This window comes from Rousettus aegyptiacus, unplaced genomic scaffold (genome assembly GCF_014176215.1).
Source record: "Rousettus aegyptiacus isolate mRouAeg1 unplaced genomic scaffold, mRouAeg1.p scaffold_m13_p_4, whole genome shotgun sequence".
Classification (NCBI taxonomy): Eukaryota; Metazoa; Chordata; class Mammalia; order Chiroptera; family Pteropodidae; genus Rousettus; species Rousettus aegyptiacus.
In genome coordinates, this window is record NW_023416307.1 from 8,000,060 (window position 1) to 8,027,367 (window position 27,308).

A 27,308-nucleotide genomic window follows, 5' to 3' on the forward strand; every position below is an offset into this window, starting at 1 on the left:
TCCATGTAGCAAATAATTAATGACAGCATGCATATCCCAGTTGCTGCATTTGATAGGCAATGGGGGAATATAAGGTAAAAATGAGAATAAATTATTGCACCAAAGGTATTCATAGCCTTTTAAGAAAAGAAACAAAAACAAGATAAAAATTGTAACAAAGTTATGTCAGGCAGCTATGTAGTTTTTTTTCAATTTAGACTTTTCTATGAATCTTTTTACATAAGGTTTAAAATGAATAATAAAGCAACAAATAAAAGTAATACCTCTCCTTAATCCATGTGTTTACTCATTTGTAAAACCATTAATGGAATACTGCGCTGGACATTGTCTGGTGGTATAAAGGGAGGTCTTAAGAACACCACAAAAGGGGTGAAGACCGGGTTTGCTGAATAGCCACAGATTGGGGATATTCCAGGCAGGCATAGTAGCACGTGAAAAAGACAGAAAGTATGAAAAACCTGGGATTCTTCCTGCCAACTAAATTCAACAGTTATTTATTGAATAGGACTGCAGTCTAGGACTCTGGTCATTGTACCGTGAGTACAATGGCAAGCATATGAACATACATAGTATGCCATGTTCAGAATTTTTGTTTCCCTGTCATGGTTACAGGGAGTATTGAATTAGTGAAGATATACAATAGGCTTGCAACTTAGAAAAATTATGGTAATGGTTAGCACAATGAATTGGTGCTAGAAAGATCAAATAATTTATATCGATAATGCAGGAAAGATGATGATGATGATGATGATGACGGCGAAGATGATGACGATGATGATATGTGACTAGATCATGACCTGAGGGGGTAGTGCAGATTCCAGAGAAATATGTAAGAGGCAGAATCAGGACTTAATGACTGCGCGGATGTTGGTGGCTGATGGAGATATTATTGTGAAGCATGACTCCCAGGTTTGCAGCTTGGGTGTGTGAGAGAGAATACAGGGAACCTCGTTTAAAATGGAGTCAGGAGGCCAGAGGGGGGAGTCCTCATGCACTACCACTCCAGGTCACTTACAAAATCCAATAGTAAGGCATCTATTACAGACCCCAACGGGAAGAATTCTCCTCACGCAGCGACAAGCCCAGCCAATGAAAAACGCTGCACCATCCTTAATTCTCTTTGCTCCAATGGACTTTCATTCAAAACACCTGCTCCCAACTTCCTTCCTTTTCCTTCCTTGCTTGCTGGAATTGCCTATGTATTTTACCATAGTTTGCTTGTCCCGAATTGCAATTCTTCTGCTATTCCCAAATAAGTCCAATTTGCTGGTAAAACAACTGACTATTTTATTTTTAAAGTCGACATTATTTGGTAATCAGAAATGGGATCCAGAGAGAAAAGCCCCAACAACCCCGAGGCTGGTGAGCAAACAGGTGCAGACCCTAACAGAGCCAATTGAGCTCTCTGCTTTCTTAACAACTCTGAAGTTTGAGAGTGAACTCTCCCGGATCCAAGCTCTGCTTTCTTTACATTTGGAACTGTTGTTATTTGTGATTTTTAATTATTTTTGTTTTTACGAAGTCATCGCCCTTCCTGGTGAGTACTCTTTTGCTTTCTATTTCTGTTTCTGTTCATCGAAGCCTCTTGATAAGTCACTCATCCCGTTCAAAAGGAAAACAATGTGATTCCTGGTGTTTTAGAACAATTGTTGGAAAACAGAACTTTGTGTCATTCTGGAAAAATGAGTGAATTTTTGGATAATGGGAATTGCTATGGCTATCTGGGGAACATTTATTTTAGATAGGTCCATCTTAAAGGGTATTCTTAAAAGAGAGGATCCCAAATCTCTCAGAGACAATGGAATACAGTCTTAGATGGTATGCAGGTGCTTTTTAAAGATATAATGACTTAAAAAGTAGCTCTAAACGAATGGTTACAGCATTCAAATAAAAAACCTTTGGTAAAATGGAAAAAAGAAAAACAACTTTGGCCATTTGAGCATGTAACCTTAGCTTAGTGTGTGTGTCAGAAAAACAATTTATAGTCAACTATTCTGTGGAGTTTTGTACCTGAAACAAGGCTAAAATATTTAAAATGAAAGCTATAAGATCTCTGTGGTTGACTGTATGTTCTGTATATCTATGTATGTATGTTATAGAGATATGATATTTTTCTACCTCTGGATGATCTTGCCAAAATTAATTTGTAAAAGAGATCTAATTAATTGGCTTAAGGAAAATCAAATGCTTGAATGAATTAAGTATTTCTAAAAAGGGCCTCAAAAATAGAATAGAACCTAATCCAAATGCTCTTTAGGTTTACGTGATCTGAGAAAATATTTTGAATTAAAAGTAGTTTAAGTTCGTTGGTTTAATTGAAACAGGAATGCTTTTAGAGTTGTCGGTTTAAATATAATATTTTTATTTTAATTGGAATTACAGTACAATAAATTTATGTTATCGTTGTTGCAAAATTTCTCAGCAAGAAAATTGTCTTGAGATGGTGGCTGTGTCTCAGGAAGTTTTTGTAAGTAATCTACATATAGCCTAACCAAAGGATTTAAATAGATAAAAAATGGGATAAGAGTTTTAGGTGCAATAATTATGTTTCGTGGTATGTGTGCTTAAAAATGATCATCCCTGAATCTTTTGGGGTAAATTAAAACTTTGGAATTTTGCTCAGTTAAATTAAATAATGGAATTTTATTGGATAACTAGATTATTCTCCAAACAAGATAAAATACTATAACATTAATTACTGAACATAGGTCTGTTTACTTTCTGCTCTCTATTGTAAAGAAACTAAATCTGTCAGTCCATAATTGCTCACTTACTTTTCACTAGGAATTGAATTCAAAGGATTGAGAATTATAATACATGTCGTTGAGATTACTTGAAATCATGAGGTAAACATTTTCTTATGCAAGGAAATTTGGATATGTGTCGTTGGTAAAGGAAAATATGAGAAATAAAAATGCATTTTTGTTGAGGAAAGAGGAAGTGATTTTGTGCTAAAGTAAAGCTGGTATTTTGAAAAGGTTAAGAACGCGGACAAGCTAAAGTGGACATAGAAAGTTATAGAAGGTTTGTAGAAAATGAATCTTTAAAAAGAAATTCGAATGTGTGGTTAAGCGCAGATTAACATCAATTAATTAAAAAATGAGTTTTAATATTAAAAGTACCCTGGTGTAAAATTAGAACTTTTTTTTTCTGTTAAAAGTATGACGTCTTCTCAGATTATTGGTTTACTCTTCATAAAAAGTTGTAAAAATATTTCTTTACCTTTAATGTAATTTGCCAAGGAAACAAGAATTCTGCATTTTGTCTTTATCAGGAAACAGTATTAAAAGATCTAGGTTTTGCTCAGAACTATGTACCGTTCTGTATTTGCCATTGAAATTTTTTTCACTTTGGCAAAATGGGTAATTAAGTATTGCTTTATAATTTTATGTAATCCTATTTGGTCAAGCAGTCTAAAAACTTTTTGATATTTTTGAGAAACTTCCCCAAATTAAATTCTAAATAAAGTCTTTTGACCTAAAAGCAATTTTAGGAATTTTAAGAAGCCTCTGGGACTTCTCAAAGAATCTGTTCTTCTTCCTATGAAAAGTAGGACGTAAAACTAATTAGGTTTATTTGAAATATCAAATTACGTGGCAAGTATAGTCAAATAAGTAATAATAAATGTTTTTAGGTTATACGATATGGGCACATGTTACTAATATATGTTCTAGAATTTCATAAAATTTCCAGAATTCTGATATGTCTTGGTATCACGTTATTAGTCATAATTCTAGTTATTATCTTGAAATGTATGTCACAGAAATAACATATCAGATGTCTCTATTTGGCCCACACTATTAAATCTCTATTTAGTTGGCTACTTTCAGGTTTGAGGTCCTAGTTTAGAACCGTTATACAATTTGGAATTGTCATGCTACCTTTGACTCCGTTTTATATGATTATTTTAAGTTTATATTTTGTTGCCTGTTAAACTTTTGTAAAAGTGAAATGCCTGAGAAGGTGATGCTATCTCAATGTTTCAAAATGATATTCAGTGCCTAGAGCCTTAATATAATATGGCCTTTAGATGGGAAGGTCCTGAGAGTCTCTCTTCAGTGACTCCTTGGTACGCAGATGTGACCTCTGTAGGCTTCCAAATCTATGTGCTCTTCCTCCAATGTGAGATATGACACCCAGAAAAGGTCCTTCCCGAGGGACAAAATTTGGAAAACCTGACTCTTGATCAGAGATGCTTTGATCAAACGGGGGAAAATTTGATATCTACAAAAAATTTCGAGATAAAAAGGAAATATAAGCTTTATAAAGAAAATCGAGTAATTATTTATTCTTTTATTTTGGGACATTAAGGAAAAAGTATAAACATTAAATTTACTGTAACTTGAGTTCTAATTTTGAAGAGCTGAGTGATCTTGTAAATAACTTAATCTCTAACACCGGCCTATTTATTTATATAAAAAACAAGAAGAACAAATTATAAAACACTTCTCACAGGACTCTTGAGAATAACATGAGCTAACACGATGGGAGTGCTTTATAATGAAATACATTTGTTAATTTTTGTAGTTATTTTAATTACTATTGTTGAATGTTTTTATCTCTATATTAAAATAATAAAGGTGAAATATTAGAATTGGAAGGGTCTTAAATATTATCAGCTTTAATAATCCTTTGTCTTTCATTAATCAACTCACTTTTCATTAACTCATTTTTTCATTCATTCTTTCATTTATAAAACCACCATTTGCCCAGTGTCTCCTTTAAATCAGATATGGTACTAAGATTTAGAAAAAAATAAATACAATATAAAGGCATTTCTTATCAGCAAACAAAATTTCATAAGGAAGGTAGACAATCAAAGAGAAAATAATAATACAATATGTAGGAGTCATGATAGAAATAGCATAGAGCTACAACCTCAGAGGAGGAATATGTGAATCAGATTATGGGAACCAGGTAAGGCCTCCTGTGTTGATTCTCAAATGATGGATTGGATTTTGCCAGACCTTTCTCTTGTGGGACTATGTCTTAGGCATTTGACACATCATATAGGGAATGTTGAATTTAATTTTTAATATTGAAAGTAGTGTGGAGGTTAACAAAGAGAGAGTAAAAGGCAAGCTATAAGCTGGCAGAACATGTTTATATATTTATATTTAATGAATGACTTGTATCCAAAATATATTTAAAAATATAAATTTATCAGGAAAAAAGATAACCCAGTGGAAAAATGGACATAAGACTTGGATAATTCACCAAAGAGGATGTTTAAATAGCCATCAAACATTCTGAAAGGTTTTTATCTTCAGTTGTCACTATGGATATATAAATTAAAACTACAACATGATATTATTACGTACCCACCAGAATGATGAAAGATTAGAAGACAGACAGTATCAAGAGTTATTAAAGATATGGGTAAATGGCATTTCTACGTATTGCCAGAGTAGAAGTATATTGGTACAATTTTGGAAAATTTCTTGGCATTATCTCATCAAATGACCTATGTATACCCTATGAACAAGTAATTCTACTTTTAAGACTATTCCCAAAAGTAATGCATATATATTTTTGTCAAAGGACATATACAAGAATATTCTAGGTAGTATTATTTTTAATAGCCAAAATGTAAAACAACTCAAATGTTCAACAGTAAGATGCATAAATAAAATATGGTATTAAAAAAATTAATTAATTTGCATTTCATGGTGACATTGGTTAATGAAATTCAGTGTTTCAGTCGTCCATTTTAACAGTAAGGCACATATATATTTGCATTGTATGTTCACCTCCCATAGTTAGATTTCTTTCTTTTTGACCCCTTAACCCCATCGACCTCCCTCTTCCCCCATCTCCCCTTCGCTCTACCCTCTGGTAACCACTAGTCTATTGTCCATGTCCATGAGTCTCTGTTTATTTGTCCTGTTCGTTTGTTGCTTTTAGGTTTATATCTCACATATAAGTGATATCATATGATTTTCAACTTTTTCTGTTTGGCTTATTTCACTTAGCATGATTAACTCAAGGTCCATCCATATTGTCACAAATGGCAGTATTTCATCTCTTCTTATGGCTGAGTAATATTCCATTGTATATATGTACCACAGCTTCTTTAGCCAGTCATCTATTGTAGGACACTTTGGTTGCTTCCATGTCCTGGCCACAATGAATAATGCTGCTATAAACATCGGTATCCAAATATCTTTTCAGATATGAGTTTTCAAGGTTTTGGGGTAAATATCCAGTAAAGAAATTGCTGGAACGTGCAGTAGATCAATTCTTAGTTTTTTGAGGAACCTCCATACTGTTTTCCATAGCGGCTGTACCAAATTGCAGTCCCATCAGCAGTGTATGAGGGTTCCTTTTTCTCTGCATCCTCTCCAATATTTGTTATTACGTGTCCTGTTGATTATAGCTATTCTAGCAGGTATGAGATGGCATCTCATTGTGGTTTAGATTTGCAAAAAATATGATATTTTCATTAAGTTATATATTATAGATAAATGAAAAAGAATGCATCACTTCGATATATACAAAATGGGAAAGAGTTGTATAAATAGAAGGAACAAAAGAAGTCAGATACAAAATAATGGTTGAGCATGATTCCATTTGTATAAAATTTAAAAACATGTAAAACTAATTTATAATATTCAAATTCATGATATTGATTATAATTTGGTTTTCCTTTTTGAGAAGAGGATTGGGGCATTAACTAGGATGAGGAAGGGGAGGGCTTCAGAGAAACAGATGTTTTATTTCTTGATCTAGATGGTGCTTATCCAGTTGTGCTCACTTTGTGAAATTTTATTAAGCAGCCTACTTCAAATATGTACTTTTCTGCATGCATGTTATACTTCAATGGAAAGTCTATAATTATCTGCCATCTGTCTCATAAAGGATTTCTTTTTGGCTAACTATCTCTTCTTTAACCACCATTCATCATGCCATCTCTGTTCTCCGTTTCCAAATTCTATCGCTTTCTCTTTTAATGTAAAGAGTAATTTATTTCTCTTTGTAACCACCATCCAGCTTATGCTCCTAGGATCTTACTTCCTTTACTAAAAATAAAAATTATCAAGAAAGTTAGATTCCTAATTTAAGGAATGATTTATTTCCTGAAGATGAATTCCCTCCACTTCTCATTCTCCCAAAGGTCTGGAATTAATTACACCATATTTTAAATTGTAGTAAACTTTCTTTTTTTTTTTGAATCATTAATACATTTATTTAAGATACGAACAGCAAGTATGGGAATGCCACAAACACACCATTCATCTATCATCTATCCTTTGAGATTTATCTATTCATTTACCTCTATTATTTCTGCCTCTTATTAGTAAAGTTAATTGTATGTTTTGCTCTTTCTTTAAAAAAAAATCATTTTATTATTAGTTTCAGGTATACAGTACATTGGTTAGACATTTATATAGTTTTCAAGCAATCCTCTTAATTGCTTTTTCTCTCCTCCGGCTCTCCACCTAGCTATTATATTAATGCTAACTGAATTCCCTGTGCCGTGCACCCCATCCCTATGACCATCTATCAGCTACTAATTTGTACTTCTTTAATCCTTCACCCCTTTCTCTCAGCCCCGCAACTCCCCTCTCCTCTTGCCGTCACCACATTGTCCTCTACATTTGTCTGTTTTTAATTAGTTTTTTTTTTGTTCCTTTGATTCGGCATATAAGTGAAATCATATGGTATTTGTGTGACTTATTCCACTCAGCAGGATCTCTAAGTCCACCCATGTCATTGCAAATGGTAGAATTTTATTTTTTTTAACAACTGAGTAATATTCCACTGTATAAATGAACCATAATTTCTTTATCCAATCATCTGTTGATGGGCATTTAGGTTGCTTCCATATCTTGGCTATTATAAATTGTGCTGGCATGAATATATGGGTGCATAGATCTTACAAATTATTGTTTTGATTTTCTTTGGATAAATACCCAGAAGTGCAATTGCTGGGTCAAAAGGTATATCCATTTTTAATTTTTTGAGAAACCTCCAGACTGCTTTCCATAGTGGCTGTACCAATTTTCAATCCCACCAACAGTGTATGAAGGTTCCTTTTTCTCCACATCCTTGCTGACACTTATTCTTTGATTTATTGATGATAGCCATTTTGAAAAGTGTGAGGTGGTTTTAATTTGCGTTTCTATGATGATTAGTGACCTTCAGCATCTTTTCATATGTCCATTGGCCATCTGTATTTCCTCTTTGGAGAAATATTTGTTTAGGTCTTCTGCCCATCTTTTAATTGGATTGTTTGTTTGGTTTTTTGTTGTAGAGTTTTATGAGTTCTTTATGTATTTTGTATTAACCCCTTATCTGAGGTATCATAAGTAAATATCTTCTCTCATTCAGCAGGTTGTGTATTTGCTTTGTAGATGGTTTCCTCTGCTGTACAAACTTTTTAGTTTGATGTAGTCCCATTTGTTTATTTTTCCTTTTGTTTCCCTTGTCTCGGGAGATATATCTAAAAAGAAATTACTTGTGGCAATATCAGGGAGATTACTGCCTATGTTTTCTTCTCACGGTTTTATGGTTTCGGGTCTTACATGGAAGCCTTTAATCCATTTTGAGTTTATTCTTGTATACAGCATAAGAAGGTGCTCCAGTTTCTTTTTTGCATGTATCTGTCCAATTTTCCCAGCACCAGTTGTTGAAGAGACTGTCTTTACTCCATTGAATATTCTTGTCTCTTTTGTCATATATTAAGTGAGTGTATAGGTGTGGATTTATTTCTAGGCTCTCTATTCTGTTCCATTGATCAATGTATCTGGTTTTTTGCCAGTACCATGCTGTTTTGATTACTGTAGCCTTGTGTACAGTTTGATATACAGCATGATACCTCCAATTTTGTTCTTCTTCCTCAAGATTGCTTTGGCTATTCGAGGTCTTTTATGGTTCCATGTAAATTTTAGGATGATTTGTTCTAGCTTTCTGAAAAATGCATTGGTATTTTGATAAGGATTGCATTGACTCTATAGATTGCTTTAGGTAGTATGATTATTTTAATGATGTTGATTCTTTTTACCCATAAGCATGGTATATGCTCCCATTTATTTGTGTCTTCTTCAATTTTTTTTTCCAGTGACTTATATTTTTCTGAGAACAGGTCTTTTACCTCCTTGGTTAATTTGAATCTCAGGTATTTTATTGTTTTCAATGCAATTGCAAATGGGATTGTTTTCTTAATTTCTCTTTCTGAAAGTTTATCATTGGTATATCCTGCTACTTTACTGCATTCATTGATCAATTCTAACGGTTTTTGGGTGGAATCTTTCGGGTTCTCTCTGTATAGTAGCATGTCAATGGCAAATAACAAGAGTTTAAGTTCTTTAATTTGGATACCTTTTATTTCTCTTTCTTGTCTTATTGTTGTGGCTAAGACTTCCAATACAATGTTGAAGAGGAGTGGTGAGAGTGTGCATCTTTGTCTTGTTCCTGATCTTAAGGAAAACACTTCTAGCCTTTCTCCATTGAGTATGATGTTAGCTGTAGGTTTATCATATGTGGCCTTTATTATGTTGAGGTATGTTCTGTCTATTCCCACTTTACTGAGAGTTTTTATCATAAATGGATGCTGGATTTTGTCTAACTTTTTCCCGCATTGATTGATATGATCATATGTTTTTTATCTTTTGATTTGTTAATGTGGTATATCACATTAATTGATTTGCAGATATTGTACTAACTTTGCATATGAGGAACAAATCCAACTTGATCATGGTGTATGATATTTTTAATGTATTGCTGAATTCGGTTTGCTGAGGATTTTTGCAACAATATTCATAAAAGATATTGGCCTATATTTTTCTTTTTTTACAGTGTTTTTGGTTTTGGAATCCAGGCAATGGGGGCCTCATAAAAGAAGTTAGGGAGCCTTTCCTCTTCCTGAAAATTTTGGAATAGTTTGAGAAGAATAGGTGTTAATTCTTCTTTGAATGTTTGGTTAAATTGCCTATGAAGCCATCTGGTACAGTACTTTTGTGTTTTGGGAGATGTTTGATACTGAGTCAATTTCATTGGTGGTAATCAATCAGTTCAGATTTTTTGTTTGTTCTTGACTCAGTCTTGGGAGATTGTATATTTCTAGAAATGTTTCCTTTTCTTTCAGATTGTCCAATTTGTTGGCGTTTAATTCTTCGTAGTACTTTCTTATGATCTTTTGTATTTCTGTGGAGTCTATAGTTATTTGTCCTCTTTAATTTCTGATTTAATTTATTGAGTCCTTTCTCTTTTTTCCTTGATTAGTCTGATTAAGTGTTGTCAATTTTGATTATCCTTTCAGAGAACCAGCTCTTGGTTTTATTAATCTTTTGTATAATTTTTCTAGACTATTTCATTTATTTCTGTTCTGGTCTTTATTATTTCCTTCCTTCTACTCACTTTGGGCTTTCTTTGCTATTCTTTTTCTAGTTCTTTTAAATGTAGTATTAGATTGTTTGAGCTTTTTCTTATTTCTTGAGATAGATCTGTATTGCCTACATAGGACTAGGTTGCCTGGGAGTAGGCTTGCCACAGATAATTTGTAGGTTAGGTGGGGTGTCGTCTCAATGAGTCATGGGGCCATCAGGCGTACACAGCACCAGATTAGCTCTTAGCTCTGGGACTGCAGACTCCCACCAAAGTCAGGTATCACTGCATGACATAATGTCATGTGAGATGGGGACACAAAACCCCTAACATCTGCCAATACTGTATCTCATGCTGGCACCAATGATCTTCCTGTTACTGTATTTGCTGAACTTTGCTCTCTTCGCTGTCTGAGATCTGTTGACTGAGCTGAGTGCTCCACCCCAGGACAGGGGCGGCTGCCTATCAATGTGCCCAGGCACTTAGTGGATCGAATGGGGTAGGATTGAGAGTCAAAAGCTGTCAGGCCAATAGCCTCAGTTTTCTGCAATTTCTATATCTGCTCATTCCCACAGTAGTCGCAGATCACAGGAGACGAACTGCTGTTTGGGTGGTCCCAGAGACCCCTGAAATCCTCCCAAGAGAGATTGTAGCTCGTACAGGCAGCAGTGGTCTGCCCACAACTGTTTTCCCCAAAATGCACTCATTGCTTGCCAAAGTCTGTTGCCTGAGCGGAATGCACAATGGCAGAGAAGGGCAGGGCTGGGGAGGCTGCCTGTCAATGGGCTGCAGGTGCTTTGAGGATTAGGTGAAGTGGGATCTCAGGGAGACAAGGGCCATCAGGCCAACACAGCCTCAGTTTTGCTGCATCTTCTGTGCCGGGACATTCCCACTGTAGTCACAGATCACAGTGAGACCCGCTGCTGTCCGGGGCGGTCCCACAGCCCCCTGCTATCTCCCTGCGATATTGCAGCTCTTGCAGGTAGCAGAGGTCTGCCCGAAGCTGATTTCCCTGCATGCCCACCCTGTGCTAGCCAAACTTTGTTGCCAGTGCAGATTGTGAGACCCAGCGGAGAGGCAGGCCACCTGGGGCAATCTGTGGGTTGGGCAGGGTGGGGTCTCAGGGAGATAATGGCCTTCGAATTGATACAACCACAGTCTGGCTGCAACCTCAGTAACCGTTCGCACATCCCTCAGAAGTCCAGGATCACAGCAAGAACAGCTGCTGTCTGGGACTGGCCCACAAATCCCTGAGATCCGCCCAAGTTGGCAGCGCTGATCTGCCTGAAACCCTCTCGGAAATGCTTGCTCACAGTGCAGACCTAACTGCCTGCTGTGAACTCTGGGCCCCGCAGGGGCGCAGGGCGTGGCAGCCATCCAGCAACAAAAGTCCTGGGGATCTGCAGGTTGGGTGGGGTGAGCTGATCCCCTCAGGCCAGTGCTTCCTAATGGCCGTGTGGGAGGGGTCTGCATAGGCAGGCAGGGGAGGTTGGCAGATCACCCGGTCAGAGGGCCAGACTTAAAGCACAATGGTGGCTGCTCTTACAGCCCTCGATCTGGTGCCAAGTAATGCAGACTTTCTCGGTATGGATCCTGCACGGAGTCTCCAATCCACCACCGGTGTCCTGGGTGAGTGTCCACAGGTCAGAAAGCCTGTGCGTGGCTCCTTCAAAGGGGTGGCGTGGATTTCAGTCTCGTTCCATCTCACCCAGATGGCCGGGAATCCACTCTGGTTTTTACAGTCAGAGTTATTGGAATCTCCTCTTCCCTGGGCTGGGGAGCCCCCAAATGAGGCCAGGACCCCCCCCCCCCTTCAGGGGAGCCTCTGCAGCCTCGGTCACCCTCCCAGTGTTCCTCCACCACCCCTGGGTGCGGGTCCAGCTCGATTCATGACTTCGTCCCTGCTACCCGCTTCCATGTAGCCCCTTCTTTATATTATCAGACGTAAGTGTTATGATCAGCTGGACTTCAGGTGATTCTCCACGTTGATTATTTTATAATTTGGTTGTAATTTCAATGTGGACCTGAGAGGAGGCGAACCCTGCTTTTACCTAGTTTTCTATCTTCCTGCAACCAAATCGTAGTAACCTTTGAGAAGTGGCATTCTAGAAGGGCATGTAGGGAAGATTTTTATTTTTACTTAGTAAGGTTTATGATAAAAGTATTTAAATAAGTACCAATGCAGATTAAGGCAAAATTCTATGGAAAACAATGAGAGTATAAGAAAAATGATAATATTTTATAGTCAGGTGATATTTGTGATACTCTGATTAATGGTAACTTCTGTATTCTAGATGAATATTAAAGGGAACATTGATTACCATTAGAATCTCCTGTTATAAGAAATACTAATTTAATTCATTAAAATTGAACATTTCTAAGCCTAGATTTATTTGGCAGGTAGTGATTAAAATTCCAGAATATAGCATGAAAATTCTGATTTCGAAGGTTTAATCTTTTCTCTGTCATTTACTTGATTTGTGATCTTGAAAAATTTACTTTCTTTCCTAAATTGTATATTAAAAAGTAAATTATAGGGAATAATGGTGCCTGTCTCATAAGAGTGTTGTATTAAATGTAGCTTTTAGAGCAGGGTTTATTACATTCTAGGAGTTAATCATCTACATGTCATCAAAACCATTTAATGATAGAAGTATTTCAAGGAAGAGTTATAGCTATTCACAATATAAACTGTAGAAATATCCTCAAATAGGATGTTATGTAAAGATAAAATTTGTTTGTCCCTTAGTTTCTGAACTCCGAAGTATTCTATTATAATACCAGGTTGCTTTCATTACATGTTAAATAATGAATTATGATATAAAGCACTTCAGGCAAAGTGTACTAAGGTCACTAAAAGTAAGATCTTGTATTTCTCTGGTTTGACTCTTTTAATTTTCTACTTCTGCATCAAATAATAGAGTAATTATTTTAAAACATCCGTTAGGTTTGATAAATAATTCAATTATGGCGACCTTAATGAGAATACCACAATTAAACAGCACTTCCTATAGGGCAGGTATTATTCTAAGTGAACTCGACTTATTTCAACAAATTTAAGAGGTAGATGCTATCATTTTACTCATTTTATAGATAAGGAAACTGATGCACAGAAAAGTTAAATTAGTTTTCCAAAAGTCTAGAGCTAGTAAGTGGCAGAGGCAGAATTTGAAGCCAGGATCTATGTTTTTCAGTGCCACAGCAAGAGGCCTTCTAAGTCTAGATTTATTTGGCAGGTAGTGATTAAAATTTCAGGAAGCAGCCTGCACCGGCTTGTGAGAGCTAATTGTGTGCATCTCTTCCCAACTCTACATCAGTGACAGTGCGTTGGTAGTTTGAAATTGGCCAAAATGGAAATATTTATTTAATTTATTTTCCAGCGAGTCCGTTTCCCAGCCCCCCCCAATGGCAGCTTGTGTTATGGACGAGGTTATTGTTCTAATAGTTGTGCATTGGGTGTCCTGGGAAACTATCCAGGGAGGCACCAAAATCAGACATAGTAGAGAATGGGAAATTTTAGGCCACTCAAATTGGTTCTTGAAAGATGAATGGAGGGTAGACTGCCAGATGATTGGGGAAATAGCCTTACAGGTCACAGAAGGGAGAGAGAATCAGCAAAGCGTCATGTTGTTGATAGAGGTCTGGCTTTTACTGGAAAGAGCCAGTTGGGGAGAGGTAAGCTCGGGCTTCTCTCACAAATCTCCTCAGATTCTCGGTATCTTGAAGGCCTCGCCGGGCGATGTCATATCGACTCCTCTGTAGCAGTCAGTGGGTCCTGCCATGTCAGCCAGGATTTGAGAATGGAGGAAAAAAATGCATTAAGCAAGGCCATTGCATCAAGATTTATGAAAGTGACTTTGAGAGAAATCCAGTGTAGACAATGAGACCACGAGTGGGGACTTCTCATTGTTGAATGCTGTGACACTTGGGGGCAACTCTAACAGTTGGAACTACTTCTCAGTGGCACAGATTTCCCTGGGAACTAGTCATATCTTTGTTATGACATTTTGGTAAGAAACTGGGAAATTAACCTTGTATGACATGGATCAGGAGATGGAGCTCTACATCCAAAGACTGTTGTGTAGCCACTTATGAGCTGGGAGCCTGGGAAAATCCCATTTTCTTTCAGTCTCATTTTTATCCTCTCTGTAAAACTAGGATTAAAATAACTGTACTACTTCTTTCACAATATTTTTCTGGAATCAAATAATTAAAAAAAATTTAAGGCCACTGTTTATCAAGCAGACACAAATTTTTCTGTGAAGAATTTTTTTTTTTCCTGTGAGAGAATGACTCAGTAGTTTGTTGACTTAGCATTGATATCATTTAGTGGGTTGCCATGAGAAAAAGAATGTATTTAGTATCAGTATAAGACTTTCCTTTATGTATACTATACATAAGAATGTTCCTAGGTCATTAATATTTAGCATACACCTATTCATATTAATGAGCTCCAAATTATGACATGATGCTGAGCCTAGCAATGTACTGGTTAGTGTTTGTTTTTTAAAAATATATTATTGTACAAATTGCTCCAGAAAACAGGTAGTAAAATTTCAAAGGCTAGTTATTATATAAGTGTTTGGTCTTATTTGTTTTATTCTTTCTCAAAATATTAATACATATTTACAATGGAATCACCATACTTTAATATAGATGAAGTTAAGAAAATATTTAAGAATATGGGAATACATTGTTTCAACAGACTTCAGTTATAAGATTAGTAGAGCTGTTATTAACAAGTATAGATATTTGATCAGTTGTATTTTGGGAGAAATTGCATGTTTTGAGGAGAAAATTGTGTTAACTAATTAAAATTCAATAAGAAGATGGAGATTTATGTCGTTTGATGCTTCAAGGAGGTTAACTGATACTAAGGTCCCTTCAGTAACCACACAGTGAGGCCGTCCTTGGTGACTTATGAAGGATAGCTTAGAGGAATGGTGGGGACGGAATGCAAATTGCAATGAACTGAAAAAATTAAGGGGTAAAAGGAAAGACACACTGAGCGCAGCCTACTCTTCAAAGAAGCGCAGTTGCGAGGGGAAGCAATGAGCTAGAATGAGCACTGGACTGGGATGCAGGGTCAAGAACAACTTTCTAGAACGCTGATAGAATCTTGAAGGTTTGAGAACACATGGTATTCCTATTTACATTCTCTCAATTCTCGGCATTGTGTCTAGGGCCAGCTACATAATTTACAGGGGTTAGTACGAACTGAAAATGTGACGCCGTTTGTTTAAAAAGCAGGAAATTAAGTCTTTTTCATATATTTCATTTTATCTTTGGCACATCATGGTCCTTTTTGTTTGCTATTTAGTGTCGCATGTTCTTGGGCACGAGCATAGCTGTCGAGTGAGTCTAGACCTTCTAGGTGCTGGATCCCGACCTGCCCACGCCTGTGCCCAGCCTGCTGTCAGGGGCGGAAGGTGACAACAGTCACTGGGAGGGGACAGGGCATTAGGAAACTGAGGACCTGTCGTAGGGGGTAGGTTGGTGGTGAGATGATACCCCAAGTCCCAGCACATGTTCCATTGTTCCGGGAAACTTCAATTACACACCACAAATTCAAAGATAAAAGTGTTAAGAACTTAAAGATGGTGACTGCGGAGCACTAAACGCCAATTACGGACCCCCTTTTTGAGCACTGTGCCCACTGCCGTGCACCTGTGCATTTGGCCCTCATCGTATCTATATGTGGGGCGTACTCAACACATGTTGGGTAAGTTGATTTATTTAGTGACTATGTAGTAAAAAAAAAATCTAAACTTGTGCAAGTAAATATCATCATGATGAACTCCTCTGGGGAGAAGGCAGAGAAGCATTTGCTGTGTGGATGAAACAGGAATTTTAAAGGAATTCATGTGTATTGGGACTTTTTGTTGTTGTTGAGAATGGGTACAGACCATAATGCTAAAAATCTAAGCTTCAAGATGCTCTTTATTTTATGGCTTAAATTTATATGATCATGAAATAAAGTTAATATACGTTTACACAGGCTTAGACCCGGAATTAAAACACTTATTAACAACCATATTAATTCTCTCTTAAACTTATTTTTACCCACCTTTTCTTTTAGGAAGAAGAATAGTAGGCAATTCTGACCTCAAGGGACAAAACCTAGAGCACCGTGATGGGAAAAGCAGGTAAGAATGGTATTTTGTTCATTAAGAGATACTTGGAACTCACAGAGCATAGTTAATATTATCGATTTGCATTTGGTTTATACAAACTGGTGAAGGTCAAAGCGAAATGTAAGAAATAGTCTATTAAAATAAAAAAGCAAGGCTTGGAGGTTGGCAATTTTTGAAATGTGAGTATTAGCATCGTGATGTGTTTAATGAAAGCTAATTTATTAGATTAGGGCTTTCTTTAGCGGTCAAACGTAAAGAATATGGAATTTGGAGTCAAATGACTAAGCTATGTGTCAGTCATTACACAGCTGTGTGATTCTGGCCAAGTCACTGAATTTTTTTAAGTCTCAGCGCTGTGGTACAGTAGTCCTCCCCTTCTCTGTAGTTTCTCGTTCTGTGGTTTCAGGTACCCCTGGTCAACTGCGGTCCAAAAAATGTTTAATGAAAAAGTCCAGAAAGAAACAATTCATAAGTTTTAAATTGTACACAGTTCTGAATAGCATGATAAAAATCACGCGCCATCCTGCTCTATCCCACCCAGGACACGAATCATCACTTTGTCCCTTGTATGCGCACTGTATATGTGTCTCAACTGTTAAATCACCTGTTACTGTCTCGATTATCAAATGAAATGTTCTGGTATCACAGTGCTTGTGTTCGAGTCACCCTTGTTTTACTTAAAATGGTTCCAAAGTATAAGAGTAATGGTGCTGACAATTTGAATGTGCTACAAAGAAGCCATAAAGTGATTCCTTTAAGTGAAAAGGTATGTACGTATAGAAAAAAAGGAGTATATATAGGTTTTGGTACTACCTGTGGTTTTAGGCATCCACTGGGGATCTTGGAACGTATTCCCTGCAGAAAAAGGTGACTACCGTATTGTTTTGTGTAAAATAAGACTAACGATAATAATAGTCTTGCCAAACAAGGTTAAACATATACACGCACGTACACAGCATACATGCACACACTCACTATTTCAAAATCACTAAATTTAATTAGAGGATAAAACATATATTTTGGTCTATGTAAGGCTATAAGTTACATGAGAGTTATATTTTTATTAGATTAGGGGTGATGAAAAAGAAGTCAATTTTATTCCAGGCTCATGATTGACTAGAGAGAAACCCTGGATGACAGCAAATTAAAAAGACTCCCTAATAAAACTAGAGTGCCTAGTAAACTGAGCTAACTTGAAACAAATTGCTATGTGACTGAGCAGGCAAATTCTATGTTTCCCACCCACCCCTGGCTGCATGTAGAGGTCTGATAGTCTGATAGTGTGGGTCACAGTCAGACTTGCAGGCGCCCCCTTCCCCACCTTACGACTAGTTGACACTTTCACCTCCATGAGTTCTACTTCTGTAGTGATTCGTCTTGAGGATGTGAATAAAGCTCTGGCCATAGCTGTCTGGATGCAAGCACTCCCAGGAGCTGGGGGATGACTGTGGATCTGGCTATGGCTGTGGCCACTTGGGTCCAGCTCTGGTTATGGCTGTGCTTGCCAGGGCTATAATGCATTTCGGTGCAGGAGATGCTATTTCTCTTGCTATTAGAAAATCACTACCGAGGCATCCTTTGCTCATGAAGTGAATGCAGGAAATTTATTCCAAGAAGTAGCCACTGACTATTTTTATTCCTTTGAACTGTTTTTACCGTAGATGGACTTTGATGTCAGTGGAAAAGAGGAGATCAAATTGCAAGTGTTTTCTCAAACTGAGTGGAAATGTATCTGTATAATCGCCATACTTGTGAGGAAAACAGTGACCTGGGTTATCAGAACATATTTAGTCTGATGTGGCAAGAGGCTTTTATTTTCTTATGATGTCACAGAGATCACAATTGGAATGAAAAGATAGTAGTTATAGTTTAATAACTTCTAAATGTAAGACATCTTTCTGATAATAACAGCTGTGAGAGTCGTCAAATTGGCTATTCTTTGGGGATTCATGTGATGGGACCTGCCCAACCACAGCAGGGCAGGCAAGACCACAGTGAGAACTCCAGGGTAAGTGGTGACCTAGTGAAATTCCTGGCCTTGAAATTCTGTGAACGGTTCATCAAGGATGACTTGTAAGTGTTGAGCCTGACCATTTGGTACTCAGAGATAAGAGAGTAAAGGGAGATATTCTCCCACCTTCCCTCCTTCCCTCTCTCTTTTCCTCCCTCGCTTCCTCCCTCTCTTCCTCCCTCACTTGCTGCCTCCTGTATTTATAGAAAGAATAGAAAGTTTGGATAAAGGGAGGAGTCAGCTTTTCATACTGCAAAGTATGGTAGAAAAATAGGAAAAATATCATGGCCGGTGTGAATTTCAATCATTCTTTCTTCAAATAAAATCTTCTGCATACTGGGTAGTGTAGAAAGTTGTTACCCAGTTTAGAGGCTAAAGGAAAGAGAGAAAAAGCCTGTGTTATGGTAGGTATTATAAGAAGGCAATCTGTCTATCTATCTACTATCTATCTATCCATTTATTTATCCATCATCTATCTATCTGTCATCTATCAACAATTTATCCAAATGGGCCCAGTTCTCAGTGAATTCACAATCTTGTGTAGGAGTAATAGATTGAGGTAATTGTTTTTATAGCAATATGTTATAGGAGTTGTGAAAGACAGAGGGGTCATTTAATGGTGTGAGAGGCAGAAGAAGTTTCAAGAAGGGGGTCATTTGCATTGAGTCCTGAGGCATGAATAGGAATTGGCCAGTTGAGTGGGAGATCAGGACAGTAACTTATGACACTGCTGGGATCACTAACCAGATCTGGAGAAGCATCCCCAGGCTTTCCCTACTCTCATGATTGTATCTGGAGAGTAGCACATACCTCATCAATGAATAGTAGGCAGCCAGGCCAAGAGGAGCATGTGCCAATGAGTCCATCAGCAAAAGACCAAGAGGGCTTGGCTCTGACACTCATCTTCCATGTGACTTTAGGGTAGTGACTTAATCACTCTGAACTTCAGCTTCTTTCTCCAAACGCTTGTTTGTCAACCCGCTCTAGTCGTTTCACAAAATTGTGAGAGTAAATAGAGATAATCCGTGTAAAACACTTTACAAATACAGCATAGATGGACTGGTTAGAGGGAATGTTTTCATTGTTTAACAAGAGTTTAGATTAGAAGATTTGGGGAGAATTAAAAGCCAGAAAAAATACTATACCATAAGAGGGAAATTTATTTATGTGTATTCTAATAAGAAACTCTAGAACATATTTCATGTGGATACTGAGAATTTACTGATTAATAAGTCTTTGATCTTGATTAAAATCTCTTATTATATGATGATACTTAATCAAGCTATTAAAACAGACATAGTCCTAAAAATAAAATATATTTCTACTAGGGACCGATCTTTTGACTCTTCTGGAATTTCAAAAAAATTCATATTGACTCTTTACGTGATATGTACATCATGTTTCCAGATGATGTGATTTATACATAAAGCATAAAGTCTTCCTCTAAGTGCTGAACTTGAAAACATGCACGGTACCATGTCTAGTGGCAAAATGTTGACCTTGTATTTTCAGTAACAAATTAGTATACAAAATGGCTCAGCCAGGGATCAAAAAGGCCAGTAGGAGAGTAATTTATTTTCCAAAGGATTTTACTTCTTCATCACAAAAAAGTTTTTAATTAGAGCATATATATATATATATATATATATATATATATATATACCATAGAATAACCTTCTTTAAGCTACAAAGTTATTACATTAATTTCAGATGAAATCAGCATTTCAGTACAAAAGTATGGTATTTGAAAAACAATTATTAGATAAGAATGTAAAACCATCGTGTCAAAAAAATGAGATGAAAGGAATAACATCTATTGAGTATAATTTCTGCACCAAAAGTACTGAATAATGAAACATGAAAACATGAAAAACGATTATGTAAAATGCTTAAACTCAATTTTAAAAAAAAAGAAATTGGTATTCAGAGAATTTAAGAATATATCTAAAATCTTTTTTCTCTTTCCTTTTTTTTTTTTTTCAGTAAAAAAGAAAAGTTTTATTAGAAGGGAAAGTACACTTCCAGATGTGAGAGTGGGCCTGAGCAAGAGAAGTCTGGCTCTAAAGGCTAGAACTAAAATCTTATAGATTACAAGTGGCACACCAACATTTGAATTTGTGTTTGACTTAATCATCCATTTTTTATTGGAGAAATACTGATTGAATCCAAATGATCTGCCAGGTGCTATACATGAAGCTGGTGATTCAGAGATGCACAAAATAGCGATTGTTTTCAGTATCCAGAGATCTGAATGGAAAGATATTAGAAATAATGCAATAAAGATAGAAGACTTTTTCATTGATCTTTGGATTAGAACTCCGGGATTAGATTTTAGGGCTACGGTCTTTCTGGGACACTAGAAACCTAGGGGAGGGTGTTGATTACAGAGAACAGGGCACTGGAGATCCTGGCATTTTTCTCTATACCCTTCCACATCCCATAGGAAGGGTGCATAGTCTTCCTTTCTAAGTTTGTTTCAAGAACCAGTCATCTTTAGAGTTTATAAATATTCTTTTAAGTGGAAGTCATAGAGTTTAGGTGGAAATTCTTGCAAGATGGTGATGTAAATATATTTAGTTAATTCCAACAAACACCTTATCGCATAAAGAATGTTATTGGCAATGCTGTACCCCATGGAAAAACCATGGTCAGAGGAAAAAGGCAGAGCAAGTCATGCTGCTCAGTTCTGGACAATACTTCACCGTCTACTCAATTCTATGCTTTTTCTAAAATATCAAGAGCTTGAAGCAAATGTCTTTATGATCCTTTCGTATTAGTCTAAACCACCTGGATCATTGTAAGGAAAATCAGTCATAAAAATCTAAGGAATTCTGATAAGTGATGTTGAGCTCTCATCTTTATTATATAATAGATGTGCACAAAATTCGTAATCATTTAGTGATAAGAATGCAAAGTTAAAGTTTAATGAAAAATATACCTTTTTTCGTGGATACTTTGCTTATCCAAGTCACTTTTAGCACATCAGAAGAATGTGTTCACTGGACTGTGTTGCATTGCACTTGGAATTTTGCAATTGAGGCAACAGAGGGTAATATAGTTCTTAGTATATATTATCATGTTACCTCAGTCGCAAAACTCCATTATGTATATTATATACAGGGATTATATATATAATGGAATTTTTCTACTGAGGTAATATATGATAATATATACTAATAGTACAAGATAAATATTATATATTGCCTCAATTTCAGTATATATATTTTTCATGTATATACATTATATACACATATATGTGTATATATATGTATACACATTTATATATGTGTTTGTACACATATATACATATATTATGTGTATTTATACATACATATATTGTGTGCATATGTACATATATACATATATGTGTATATAAATATATATATATGAGAGATATTAGGTATAAGCACTAATTTATAGGTATCTCCTTGAAGATTACCATTTTTCAGATGGGGCCGTAAAAATAAAATTAAAAATATTCATTTATTTAGAGACAATAAAGAAAGAAGTTATACATATCAGACTTTTTCGGACTGTGGTGGTAATTTGAAGGCCAAAGAGAAACAAACACAGTTTTCTGAATTTTGGCCACGTTTCGGCCTTCAATTAGTGTGGTGTGAAAACGTCTTGGCGCCGTTATGCCTCAGCAGTGGCTTCAGCTGGGTCTGTTCTTTAACCCAGACTGATCCCTGCGTTTTTCTCATGTAAAATGTGATCTAACACCAGCTCTGCCTGGAAGTTCGAGTGTGGGAGGTGGAGCATTTCCTCACGAATATCATGTGTTAATTACTGAGCAAGACAGAGTTTTAACAAAGCTCGGCAAGTGCTATGACATCAATCTGCATATACAAGCAAAGAGCAAGATCGTTCAATATGGATGGCAACAGAAAAAATATTCTATAGGAAGTGCTTGCTGATCTGAGTTTTGATATAGAAATAGGAGTTTTAGCTGAGAATTAAGCGTGGCAAGAAAAATGTTAATGGCAGAGAAAATGATATTCGTTTTACTCTTTTATATGTTGAAAAGATAAGTGTGATAGAAATGATTATTTGGAAGAAGGGGGACATTATATTTCAAGATCACAGGGATCATTTTTATGGAAGATTGAGAACTTCTGATAAATGGGTAATTTTGAGAACTTTGAATAAATAGGATAAAATGTATATATAAATAGAGGACAAAATTGATCTTTGTGCTACTTTATGGCATGCAAGTGTTGAGAGTTGAGGGTGGGCTTTTTGTGGTAAGTGTCTTAAAGTCATCCCCTCTCCTTTGGCTTCTGCATTAAATAGGCAAAAAATAGTAGTAATAAAAAAAGAAAAAAATGGTTTTGATTTTACGAATGCACCTGTACCTCATAATACAAAATGTTGATTAGACCTGCAGTGAAAAAAAAATTTAGATACTGGTCTAAATAAGGGTTTTTCTTCAATATCCAAAAAATACTTGTTAGGCAGTACAAGCTTCTTCAATGACAAGACTTAGAAAACGACAAAAAATGAAAAAAAAAAAAAAAGAAAGCTGCTCTATGTATCTAGTATTGTACTTAGCCTACTGCATGGAAGGAAGAAATATAAGATGAAGCACTTACATAAGAATACTGTCTCCACACTTATAAGTAGTCAGAGTCCCAATGGATGTTGTTGGATGTGAATTATTAGATGCTGATCTGTTTTGTGGCATTTTAGTGGAGTTGGAAGTATACAAATTGCAGGGCAAGTGGAAGAAGTCTGAAAAAAAGTTGCAATGATTCAAGAGAGGAGATGAGAGTTATTTTATTACTAATGGGCAGAGGTAGACATTATAGAAACGAGTAGAGAGAAAAGAAGGCAGGATTTTCTTACAATTTCCCAAAACCTTGTTATATAAGGTATTTATTTAGAAATAAGAGGTTTTAAATTGAATGTCAGTTTTACATAAGTCTATTGAGAAAATTCTTTGGCAGAGCAAATTAAAATAATGTTCTTTAAATAAAACCAGAGTGCCCGTATAATGAGCTCATTTTAAGCAAAGCATTATTGATTGTCAACAGTGACTGGCACATAATATGTAGTTGTTTAAATGTTTGTTGGCTAAGTCAGGAGAGGAATGGTATGCTCTGCCAATTACTGACACTATATAAAGGTCCAAGGCAAGCAGAAGACACAGACACTTCTGCACACCCTCTCGCAATCCACCTGAGTTCTCTTCTCTTGACACCATGTGTGGCAGCTACTACGGCAACTCCTGTGGCTATGGCTGTGGATACGGCTATGGCTGTGGATTTGGCCCCTATAATGGCTGTGGTTATGGAACTGGATACGGCTGTGGCTATGGAACCGGCTACGGCTGTGGCTATGGAACCGGCTACGGCTGTGGCTATGGAACCGGCTACGGCTGTGGCTATGGAACCGGCTACGGCTGTGGCTATGGCTCTGGCTGTGGCTACTGGGGCTACCGGCCATTGTGCTACAGAAGATGCTACTCTTCTTGCTGCTAGAACATCACGTCCAAGCCTCATCTGCTTCTGAAATGGCACCTCTAAAGATAATGCAGATTCAAGCATCTGTACCTCCAACGACCCATTTCTTAGAATGGCATCTTTGTGCCCGTAGGCTCTGTGGTATCATCTGACTATTTTTCAGTGTTAATCTCTTGTTGTTATTATGACCGTTGATGATACTGACATCTTAGAGCTGGGCAAATCACCATTCTCAATAAAAATGTTTTTTTTGTTTCTAACAAATCTGTGTGTACTTGGTTGTGAAATCCTTCATTTTGAAGCACTGTGACCTCTCTGGAAAATTGGGCTAACAGTATGCTACCTTGTGTTTTTCTTTGATATAATGCAAGCATTTATTCTTATACCAGCATCAAAAATAATGTCTTTTTCACCTGTTTTTCTCGTCTCACTTGCTCAGGCACTCACCTACACAACCATAAATTGCACTACTTTAGAACTCTGCTTTGGAATCATACTATATCTAGAAGAGAAACAAAATGAGAAATGATACCTACTTAGGTATGTACAACAGTTCCAGGGAAAGATGATGTGGACTGAGTGTTTAAAGGAGTAATAGAATGGAAGAGACAGACTCCATGGTTACTGAGAAATTAGAAGCAGACACAGGTGGTAAGCATGAGTAGGAAAGCATTAAAGAAAACAGATTGGAAGAAAAATAGTCTATCATATCATCAGCATAAGATGGAAGTGCAAACATATTTGTCTGTATATATGAATGTTGAGAAAACTGAGTTGTCACTTAATTGACAGATATATCACATATGTTTGAAAGAGCCATAACCCATACACTAAAGACAAAGCAGAAAACTGACAAACAAGTTTGCTACTCAGACTTTATATTTTATTAGGCACAGTTAAAAAACAGTAAAAAATAATTAAGAGGAATTGAGATAGATAATTGCACGGGAGGGATTAAAACAACTCAGTGGAATGGAGAGAGGGTCGAAGTATTAGAGATGTTTGCAGTCGTAACAAATGAGATGATGACAATTGCACAGTAAGATTAGAATAGTAGCACGTGTATTAGGGAAATTCATAAGTATTGGGTGTGATCAAGTATTGGGTGTGAAGTATTGGGTGTAAAAGAGGAAGAGAAATTCATGGAGTATTGGGTGTGATCCATAAAGGCCCTGTGCCTGAATGGAACACATATAGAAATGGGATTAAAATGTCCTGTTGACTTTCTGGGTTGGGAGAACCTATTACTTCCTTGGTTTGTGACGTGAGTGTCCTTTACCACCTGACCTTCCAGACAGAACTCTAACATTTAGATTCAATGACAGAAATGTCTTTTTCAGACTCAGGTTCAACCTGCAGTGGCCAATGTATCACTGTGTCCCCTCCGTGACAGAGGTCACTGCACAAAGCGTGACGCTGAGGTCCCTGGAGCTAGGAGACCCCACAAAATGGCTAACTCCGAGGAAGACAGCCCTGCTATCCACGTCAGCCCTGGAGTGAGGCTCTTGATGCCCAGGTTGTAATCGGTCCAAGTGATGAGGAACGAGGAGTTCTTCCTCAGCGAGACTGCTTTGCAGCTGGCATGTGTGTCAGGTCAGATGTTAGGGCTGATGTGCTCTGGGTAACTCTGAGGCTAGACTTACAAACAGAGTAAGGAATTTGTAGTAATTACAGCTCTGAAAATCTAACTTATTGTTTCGTAAAGGTCCATGTTATGGTAGGCATTCTGAAAATAGGACAAATAGTATTTATTAGGTATTATAAGATAATTGATATAGTAAAAAAGAGGAGTATCACTTATTAGGCATGCATAAGATAATTATGTATTCAGTAATGGGCCTTCACAATCTAACAGTTAATGTATCTTTAACATCAGAAATGGTGTGACTCTCAGTCAAAGATTTTGATTCTTTCAGCTTGAGGAAAATGAGAAAATGGTGACAATATGTGCAAATACCTTATGGCTTAAAAGTGAGACAAATGTTTGGACATCTGATTGACTTAACCTATCTATTTTTTATTGGAAAATATTGAGTGCAAATTATGTGTCAGGCACTATACTCACAGTTGGTTTTGCAGGGTTGCACATAGTAGAGATCGTTTCTGCTATTATGGATCAGTATTCAGAAGTCGGAATAGAAAGGCATTAGAAATGATGTGATATAAATAGAAGAATTTTTTAATAATCTAGAGGCATTGTGGCCCGAAAGTGGTGTTGGGAATGGTACTTAAAAGTACCATCTAAATAGGGATTTGTGAAGTGGAATTTACGGTTTTGAGTTCAAGGATGACAGCAGGAGAAAGAACCTGAAGGACAAAAATTGTAATGAAGATATTTTTTTTAATGCTAAATGTTAGAGTTGAAATATAGCGGAATGATCAGATTAGGCCAATGACCAATATCGCAAAAAAATAGATGAAGATTTCACAACTGAAGACAAAATGTCTAATGATAAAAGTTCTTCGAAAATGAAATTGGCAGCATGCAAAAATCTATGTAAAATGCCCGTAGATGGCATTCAATAAAGTACTGGATCACCACTCTTTCCTTTGTTATTTAAATTTGAGTATCCACTACAAAGAATGATCTTCCGGAGTTTATACACCCCTCCAACTTTGATTTCATAGTTGTTAGGGTAAAAAATAATTTAAATATTGAATCTACCTGTTTCTGAAATAGTGATTTAAGAAAAACCAGATAAGAGAGATAAAAAAATCTTTCGCCCAAATCATCAAATAAAACTCCCATTATTTTTTGAGCGATGAAACGTTCAGATGTTTGGTATAGAGTAAGAAGAAAGGTATGTTTCAATTTAGACATTTACAGATAAAAAAGCTTATTTATAGATGTATAGCTCAAACCAAGATTTCTAGGTCTCAGCACTATGACATTGGGGCCATATGTTTTTTTGTTTTGGGGGGCTGCTCTGTGCCCTGTAGAATGAGCAGCATTTCTGGTTTCTATCACAAGATGCTAGTAGGTACCTGGCAGTAACTATCCAGGTACTAGACGCCTGAGAAAAAGTTGCAATGATTCAAGAAAGGAGATGGGAGTTATTTTTCTCCTTATTGGCAGAGGCGGACATCATAGGAAAGAGTAGAGAGAAAAGAAGGCAGCATTTTCCTACAATCCCCCATTATTTAGAAACAAGAAGTTTTAAATTGGGTGTTAGTTTTACTTTGGGGCACATGAGCCTATTGAGAAAATTCTTTGGCAGAGCAAATTAAAATGATGCTCTTTAAATAAAACCAGAGTGCCCATATAATGAGCTCATTTTAAGCAAAGCATTATTGATTGTCAGCAGTGACGGGCACATAATGTGCAGTTGTTTAAATGTTTGTTGGCTAAGTCAGGAGAGGAATGGTATGCTCTGC

The 27,308-nt window shown here is 36.6% G+C and overlaps 1 protein-coding gene and 1 long non-coding RNA gene across 2 annotated transcripts in view; both read left to right on the top strand.

Moving 5' to 3' along the window:
- LOC107519591 overlaps positions 1–27,308 on the top strand; it is a 169,994-nt gene that overhangs the window by 18,365 nt on the left and 124,321 nt on the right. Inside the window, exon 2 of the long non-coding RNA XR_001599127.2 lies at positions 16,406–16,472. This is a non-coding gene — a long non-coding RNA (uncharacterized LOC107519591). The remainder of the gene's footprint in view (positions 1–16,405; positions 16,473–27,308) is intronic.
- LOC118601676 (keratin-associated protein 21-1-like) lies at positions 21,885–27,214 on the top strand. Its single transcript, XM_036219461.1, has one exon. The coding sequence runs from the start codon at positions 23,673–23,675 to the stop codon at positions 23,949–23,951; it is 279 nt and encodes a 92-aa protein (XP_036075354.1). The 5' UTR covers positions 21,885–23,672; the 3' UTR covers positions 23,952–27,214.

Bases quoted from the DNA above. Each gene is read 5' to 3' on its own strand.
- LOC118601676 (XM_036219461.1), top strand. From the start codon at position 23,673: ATGTGTGGCAGCTACTACGGCAACTCCTGTGGCTATGGCTGTGGATAC.